The sequence below is a fragment of the Triplophysa dalaica genome, chromosome 3 (genome assembly GCF_015846415.1).
Source record: "Triplophysa dalaica isolate WHDGS20190420 chromosome 3, ASM1584641v1, whole genome shotgun sequence".
NCBI lineage: Eukaryota > Metazoa > Chordata > Actinopteri > Cypriniformes > Nemacheilidae > Triplophysa > Triplophysa dalaica.
Genome location: NC_079544.1, coordinates 24,130,002 through 24,138,800, shown reverse-complemented (window position 1 = coordinate 24,138,800; position 8,799 = coordinate 24,130,002). Strand labels below are relative to the sequence as shown.

General features: G+C 36.2%; 1 protein-coding gene across 1 annotated transcript; it reads left to right on the top strand.

Moving 5' to 3' along the window:
- The first annotated feature begins 1,576 nt into the window (after positions 1–1,576).
- On the top strand, positions 1,577–4,115 carry them6 (thioesterase superfamily member 6). The gene is made up of 3 exons (XM_056744025.1): positions 1,577–1,666; positions 2,504–3,011; positions 3,767–4,115. Coding segments are annotated over exons 1-3 (621 nt in total). The 5' UTR covers positions 1,577–1,664; the 3' UTR covers positions 3,878–4,115.
- The last annotated feature ends 4,684 nt before the right edge of the window (positions 4,116–8,799 follow it).

Here is an 8,799-nt window from a genome sequence, read left to right as displayed (position 1 = left end):
GTCGTTCAATCCACGGGGAAATACTCAACCCAGAAGCATCCAGTCTTATCCGTTAGTGCGGAGGAAGGCCTCAGAGAAATGGCTGTTGTGAAGTCTCGGTGCAGGAGGGAAGCTCGGAGCGCCAGCGGGAACTGCGGGGAGCAGAGTGCTGATAAACAGGGTAAGGCAAGAACAGCAAGGAGCTATGAAAATACAAAATACTAGAGCAAGGCTAGGACTAAGGAACAGACTAGACGCGCTAGTCTGTGGCAGTTAGTGTAGGCTATAAATTAAGCAACGGTCTCACACAAGACGAGGAAACAAGAGGGATTAAATAGGAAAACCTAATGGGGAGCAGATGAGGCAACAGGGGAGAGCGATTAACTAAATCGCCGGTGATGATCTACAGGTGGAAAGTGTGACGAGAAACTGGTGAGGGGAAAGCCTGAAGGGGAAACACAAGGGCGGGGTATGACGTAGACACCGAACGCTATGAATACAACCAGTAGCACGTGCTCGACACAAAACAAACACACCTCCGTGTCAGACAAAGGACCGCCGTTCCCGGGATCACGACACATTCTATTTATATAAGAAATACAGTATATGGAATTTCTATCATAAATTTTATGGTATGGTCATAATTTTGAGTCACTTTCGACAAAATTATTAATACACTGTACATATTTTTGATGTAGTTATGCAGATAGTGGCCAGTAACTTACTTTAGATTTATATTTATCTAATTTATTGGCAACAGTTTGTTCAAAGATAAATGAACATTAAACAAGAACAAGGTTTTTATCTTTACAGAAAAAAACGATAAAATAACAGCCTCATGCAAAGCATTCTGGGAACCAGAAATCCACATAAATCTTTTTCTTTTTTTTTGGTTGCCAGAATGCTTTGCATGAGGCTGTTATTATTATTTTTTTCTGTACTGATAAAACCTTGTTCTTGTTTAATGTTCATTTATCTTTGAAAAAACTGTTGCCAGTAAATTAAATAAATGTAAATCTACAGTAAGATACTGGGAAACTGCTGCCAGTAATACTGTAATTTCTCCAGAAATTCTATTATAAAGTTATTTAGCTAATATTTGATACAATACAATACATTTGTATAGATACAATTACATTATATGTTTGTGTTTTATAAGTAAAATATAATTAGAATTTTAAATATGTTTATTTAGATTGATTAAAATTCTACAATTTTAAAATATTTTACAATAAACAATATTGTGAATTGTAGAAATTATTATGAAGAGTTAATTTTCAAAAAAATGTTTTACTTATCCAAACTGTTTTTATTAAGTAATAATAATTAAAAAATACAGCTACCTAACAAAAAACACACAAAAAAAAAAACATGATTTTTTTATCTGTTTTTGCAAATAAACTTAATATATAAATATTATCGAGTAATTATAATTGTCTGCTTAGAATGTTATAATATATATTATATTACATTACATTTTGTTTTGTTTTATTATATAACGTATGAAACTTCGCTATAACTTTTCACATGTAATATTAGTTTTATTTCATCCTACTCTGGACAGGCTTGTTTCAGTGACGTCATATGAAGGGGGCGTGCCCTCACGTGTCCGGTCGAGTCGAGGGTTGAAAAAGTAAAGGGCCTAAACGCAAAACGGGCTTCGGTCGGGTTCTGTGAACGCGAACATGTAAGTTTCACATTGTGAGTTTCACTGTTTTAAACCTTAAGTGTCATATGTTGGCTAAAGTGGAGTGTCAGCGTTTCTGAAGTTGTTCTTAAGACTTTTAAAGTGCGTAACATTATAGAGAAATCAAATGATTTACACAGTCAAGATTCTGTAATATTCTTCTTTTGATATGTTGTCAAACAGATGTACTGTTATTATGTTGTTTGTTAGATTTCTAGATTAAATCCGTTGTGTTCACAAACTGCCTTACCCGTATAACTAGATCTTCTTGAATAAGTTTTAAATAACATGCGAATCTCAGACACTTAAACATTACGTGTAATTCATTCAGCTATTCTTACAAATCACTTGTTTAACTATATTTCCAAATAAAGTCGTGCCTTAAGGTAAAATGACTAAATCCTATGAGCCCACCAGTAAAATGTTTGAATAGGTTTTGCTTTGTAGGCTTTCGATATGAATTTCATTTATAATATATTGTTTATTCATATAAATGTATATATTTTTTTAATATTTATGTTATGCGTTATTTGCTTTGTTAACTTTTGTTTGCTCATTAATAAAGTAATCCAGAAGTATTGCAGAAACTTAATCACTACTTTAACATTACCATTTCTTTGTTCTAAAGAAGATTTTGTTTATTGACATTTTCAAGTTTGAACTCAAATGTATCTAGGTTTTTATGTTTCCCATCCTTAAAATGATTCCATAAACTCTCTGAATTCATCTGTTTTAAAACTACTGTATTGTGGTATGAAATTTTTTTACTCCAAGTAATCTTTAATTTAGTGTCTCTTGTGTATTCAGGCTTCAGTTGTTTATTCTGTGTGTTTTTAGGGAAGAAGACACCTTGCTGTTGATTCTGGCCGTGTTGTTGCTTTTGTTCTGCAGTGTGGATGTGTGGTACTTCATTCGAGCAGTTGCTGTGGTGACCAGTGCTTGGTTTCTGTCTCCTGTATTTGATATCACAGGAGAGCAAACCGTCTGCGGGCGGGTACTTCTCCATGACGTTGACTTATGCCATATGAACAACGCCCGCTATCTTCGTGAGTGTGACTTTGCCCGTTTCTCTTTGTATACTCGCAATGGGGTGTTCAAGGCTATAAGGGCCCTTGTGGCCAACATGGTTGTTGGGGCAACAACCATCCGCTACCGGCGACCATTGTGTGTGGGTGAGGCATTCGAGCTGCGGAGTAGAATTATCACTTGGGATGACAAATCATTTTACGTGGAGCAGCGGTTTGTGTCCTGCAAGGATGGGATGGTCTCTGCCGTCATGTACTGCAAACAGAATGTACTGCGTAGCAGCCCCGATAAGATCCTGCAGCACTTGTGCAAAAGAAAGGTGAGCGGGTTACTTTCTCATTTATACTTTAAACTTGAATTAATTTATAGGTGTTTTAAAGGGGTCATATGGCGTGTTTTTCTATGTCTGTGGTGTGTTCTAAGTAGCCCATGAATGTATTAGACACGTAAAGTTGCAAAATTAAAGTGTCGGAACAAAAGATGCCTGAATCACCTTGTGTAACCACACCCCCACAAATCTACATCAGTTTGTGATATGCGTTGACTAAGACCACCCAAATGTATACTTAAGTAAGGTGGTGTACCTGTCAGTACAATTGCTTTGGAACCTGATGTTCTAAATATGGTAAGAGGCGTTACATTTCCATCACATGCTTGCAGCATTCGGCCAATCACTACGCACTGGTAAACTGGCCAATCATAGCACACCTCGCTTATCAGAGCAATGAGCTTTGTTAAAATATATGCCCGTTTCAGAGTGGCGGGCAAAGAGGAGATACAAACAAGTACGATATGTGGAAAATACAGCGTTTTTGAACCTCAAATCGTGTATACACATTGCATTACATCTAAAGCAAACAGTAATATTTGTTTAAGTCGTGTCATGTCTCCTGTAACAAAGATAATAACGGGAAAAACAACTTGATGATGATTAACAGTAAAGGATAACAAATGTACAGTATCATTAGGTGAACTACTCTTTTTAATTGGGGCAATGAAAATCAAACTTGACGATGTGTTCCAATATGGCCATATCAGAACCTGCAGTCTGAGACTTGTTATCTGGTTTTCTAGGTTGAAGTGCCAGAATTTCCTGAAGACCTGCAGCACTGGATCAATTTCATCTCTTCCAGCAGTAAAGCTCTCAGAGAGGAAAGTGGACTGGATAATGCAAAGAATAAATGAGGACTTACATAGAACTACTGCTTTCAACGGACTGTCACACACTGGTTTACAAAAACATTCTGATTGACACAGGTTAAGCGTCTCGGATGTTTCAATAATAAAAATGTGAATTATACTTTGTTGTACTGTACATTGTTCGGCCACATTGTTTACTTGAAACCATCAGAATTGTGGACGTTTAAGTGGTTTATTAAACCTAATCAAATGAAGAAAGAATAAAATAAAGAAAATTGTGTTATATTGTGTTTTTGTAACGTGTCATACATACATCGTGACACAAATCTATGGAACGCGAACGGGGACAATACTCTTACCATGAAACGCGTGAAATTTGGACGCGTCAACACGATCAATTTGTACGCGTAAATACGAATGTTGAGTTCGTATGTTTGCGTCAGACCGTACACCAGCCAATAGCGTTCCTCTGTTTAAGATTAAATTTGCATTTGTGATGCGATGGCACGTTGCTATATACGTATATAAACATCAGACGACTTTTTTTGCGTGAGAGATGATGAGCTGTTAGGTAATCAAATACCTATGCAAACGTCACACGTAACATTTGTTCGCGTATGAGATCGTAATTGTACGTTGGCATGTTCGTAAGCAAACGTAGAAGTTCTGCGTGATACGTTGGTTGTGATGTCAGTCCTATGTCATGGGTTGTGATTTCATCTTTCGTTCCAGAATCCCCGTTTAAACTTTTAAACTGTCAAAGAACCTTTACGGACTGCATTGGATTGGCTTCCTCCTATCACATAGGGTGATTTTAATATTACAAAGCATTATACAGCGTCATATTGCCTTACGTTTACTTTGAAACTTGCCCTGCACATTACATACAGACAGGCCTATGAAGAGATATACAGTATGGTGGTCAAAAGTCATACAACCCTAATAATACAGTACAGTGAGACCTGGAAAAATGATGACAGTATGTGTGGTTTTGTGATAGTTGTTTAAGGGTTTAAAGTTGTCCTGTTCCATTAAACTGTTCCCTGGTCTTAGATTTTTCAGCACATTCTGCATGTTTTTCCAGCTGTGACTATACAATGTTAGATTAATCTTTACAGACTGACAACAGGCACTCATACACAATTATTATATGTCAGTGTGTAAAGATCAACTCAACATCAGAGTTACTGCTGGACAGAGGTCAGACATGCAGAAGATACTGAACATCAAAGAACATGTGCAGAACCTGGAGGATTTCTATGAAGATCAGTGTACAAGTTAAATGGCTCATAAACAAAAAACTTAGACAACATTCAGACAACACACAAACTATAATTGATTGTCCAGGTACATCAAACAGTATTATAAGAATAAGGAATATGTTAACTTTTTAACGGGTTGAGTTTTATATACATTCAGTTTTTATTCTGTTTTGTGGAATATATGTGAAATAATTTGTTCAGGGAAGTACTAAAATAAAAACAGATCTTTAAAATTACACTTATTTGAATAAATTAAATTTAAAAAGTTTTTAGGATTTTGCAAGGTGTATGCAAACTTTCAACCACTGTGTATATTCCATATGATATCATAAAAGAAATGATGACAATGAAAACCACACACTAATTTCTTATTTTTTAATATCAGAATCAGAAAGAGTTTTATTGCCGAGTATGTATGTTTGCACATACAAGGAATTTGTTTTGGTGACAGGAGCATCCAGTACACAGAAACAGCAACAACAGTACACAGAGACCATAACACAATAGAATACAGTACACAGATGATTTATATAAGGTCCTATGGGTATAAAAATAAGAAATACAATATAATAAACATAAGATTTAGACGTAGAGAGTAAAGCTATGTGTGTATGTAAATATACAAGTAAAACTAAGAATCGACTATTGTAATACAAGGTATGTGCTATGTACAGCAGAATTAAATAATAATTACAGAAAAAGTTTTATAAAAATAGATGGTGTATAATCTGGAGGATATAATTAATATTGCACTTAAGTATTATTGCACAGAGTTGCACGGTGGGTATAAAACATTGAACTGTTCAAGAGGTAGATGGCCTGAGGGAAGTAGCAGTTTTTGTGTCTTGTTTTTTTGGTGCTCAGTGCTCTGTAGCGCCGACCAGATGGCAGCATTGTGATGAGATGATGGATTGGATGTGAGAGTTCCATGGTGATTTTCTGAGCCCTTTTCCTCACTCTGGATGTATACAGTTCTTGGAGGGTGGGCAGGGGAGCACCAGTGATCTTCTCAGCAGTCAGAACCGTCCTCGGTTGTCTTCTGATGTCTTTGTGGCTGAGCCAAATCAGACAGTGATGAATGTGCAGAGGACAGACTCTATGACTGCTGAGTAAAACTGTTTTAACAGAGTTTGTGGTAGGTTGAACTTCTTCAGCTGATGTAAGAAGTATATCCCCTGCTGCGCTTTTTTAGCAATGGAGCCAATCTGATTGTCCTACTTCAGATCCTGAGAGATGGTGGTGCCCAGGAACCTAAATGACACCACTGCTGCCACAGTGCTGTTCATGATTGAAGAAGCTGGAAGTTAAGTTAATGCCTGGAAAGGTTGTCCTTTTAGGGCTGTTCATCTCTGCTTGAATCAGTACAAAGGTCTCTTTAATGTCCTTTGGTATTCTAACCATGCCTTTAATTGCTCCCTTATCCACATATGTGCATTTTGGACATAATGGTTACATTGAAGCATGAAAAACATAGTTTAAACCCTTTTCAATAAATACATTTTATTTGATAAATATCTTCTTTAAAATTCTGTATTAAAACGTATACAAGACATAAGTGATGTTATAGGCTGTAATATGTGTGTGCAGTGACCATTAAGTTGTATATAAAAACGTAAACATACACTCTAAAAAATGCTGGGTTATTTGTTTAACCCAACAGCTGGGTTGAGCCTGTTGGGTTATTTTGTTGGGTTATTTTCTTAGTGTTGGGTCATTTTTTGAGTAACCCAAACGCTGGGTCAGCAGTCGGGTCCAATTGAGTGACATTGAGAGAGTTAACCCCTCCCACTCCTCGACGCATCCAAACTCTACCTTTGCGGGCATTTTGATCCACTTCATCTCGAAAAGTTGTTATTCGGAGAAGAAAAGGTATGTTTACGAGTTTTTAATGTATAAAACTATTACTGTACAAAAAAAATGCAAAAGTATGCAAAATTCGGCTGTTCGCATTAGGTTTGAAAGTAACGTTACAATCTAGCTTCGTTAGCTTTGTATAGCTAGTCTGTAACGTTATGCCCACGTTGTTCTAATTTACAGCTTTTTAATCATTTAAACTTCATTTTTGGTCAACATTTCCCTTTGAAATTTCTGACTCGTGTGAGTCATTTAGTTCAGTAACTTACGCAACTTGATATTAGTTTAAGGTTGACACGAGAGAGCGTCGTGTAAAAAGCAAACATCCAGCAATTTCTTTATTTTAAATACCGCTAATGTTCGGTGAGGAAACTTAGTTTTAATAGTCTTTTAGACGAGAATGTAGTTGTTAAGAACACAAATACGTGATTTATATATAAACATAACGCCTCTTTGAGACTTTGTTAAGACACTGTCGGAGGTGTGAGCTTCAGGCTGTCAGCGGTCGTGGAGAGCAGCTCTATATCGGCCATTGCCTCGGGAGTAGCCGCTCTTATAACGTTAGTGGTTAACAATGCGATATAATTAATTTTGGGTATATGAGACGAACAATTGTTGCTCTTTTTAGACTTCTACTTATTCCCGAGTGTGTCGAATTAGTTAAGAGTTGTGTTAACGTTTATAATATTATTTTTTAAGACTGTATTTCACTTTCTGTACTATATCCCACTCTTCTTTTTTCCCCCCACTGACAGCGTACAGAATAACAGCTAATATTAATGGATCATTCTATTCAAGAGAAAGTCAACTGGAACGTGGATGTTTTCATAACAGGCTTAAAGGTAAACATTATTTAGGTAAAATGTTAATGTACTTCTTTAAATGTTTATTATAATCCATTGTGCTCTGGGTAGGCCAGTTTCCTTACATTCTTCTCTTGTCTCTTTTTCTCTTTATAGATGAACAAATTGATAAAGAAACCCTCCTGCTGAACATCCACTTCCAAAAGTGCACGCCACACTGTTGTCTACAACTCCCAGGAAAAGAATCCTCTTTAGTAAGACTGCTCCGTGGATATGTCAGGTTAAGCAGTACTGGAACTGAAAGAACTAACACTATTTAAAATGTTTTGTGAGTTTATATGAAGAGGAAAGTTACGGTGTCCCTTTTTCACATCCATAACGCTTGTTTATTTCTTTTTTTATAGAAAACTTGTGCATAGACTGATATTTTATCATATAAATGCGGTTCTATCAACAAGGGTTTAGTAAAATACTTTTTATAGTGTTTTTATGTCGCATCCATAACGCTGGAATTGCCCTAAAGCATTTTACTCGTGCCACTTTGTTAACTGTATATGAATTTTTGAAGTGTTAAGTTGTCTAACTATTTATATTTACTTGTGCCACTTTAATAACCTTGTTAAATGTATATGTTAAAATCTAAATTAATGTAATTTATTGAAGTTAATTTTCCTTAAATATGTATAAACATACACTCTAAAAAATGCTGGGTTATTTGTTTAACCCAACAGCTGGGTTGAGCCTGTTGGGTCATTTTGTTGGGTTATTTTCTTAGTGTTGGGTCATTTTTTGAGTAACCCAAACGCTGGGTTACCAGTCTGGTCCAATTGAGTGACAGTTGAGAGAGTAAACCCCTCCCACTCCTCTACGCATCAGACAAACTTTACCTTCGCGGGCATTTTGATCCACTTCATCTCGGAAAGCTGTTATTCGGAGAATAAAAGGTATGTTTTACGAGTTTTTAATGTATAAAACTATTACTGTAAAAAAGTATGCAAAATTCGGCTGTTCGCATTAGGTTTGAAAGTAACGTCTAGCTTCGTTAGCT

Excerpts from the sequence above, each read along its gene's own strand:
- them6 (XM_056744025.1), top strand. Across the intron at positions 3,012-3,766 it reads AGCACTTGTGCAAAAGAAAG|GTTGAAGTGCCAGAATTTCC; the intron begins GTGAGCGGGTTA and ends CTGGTTTTCTAG.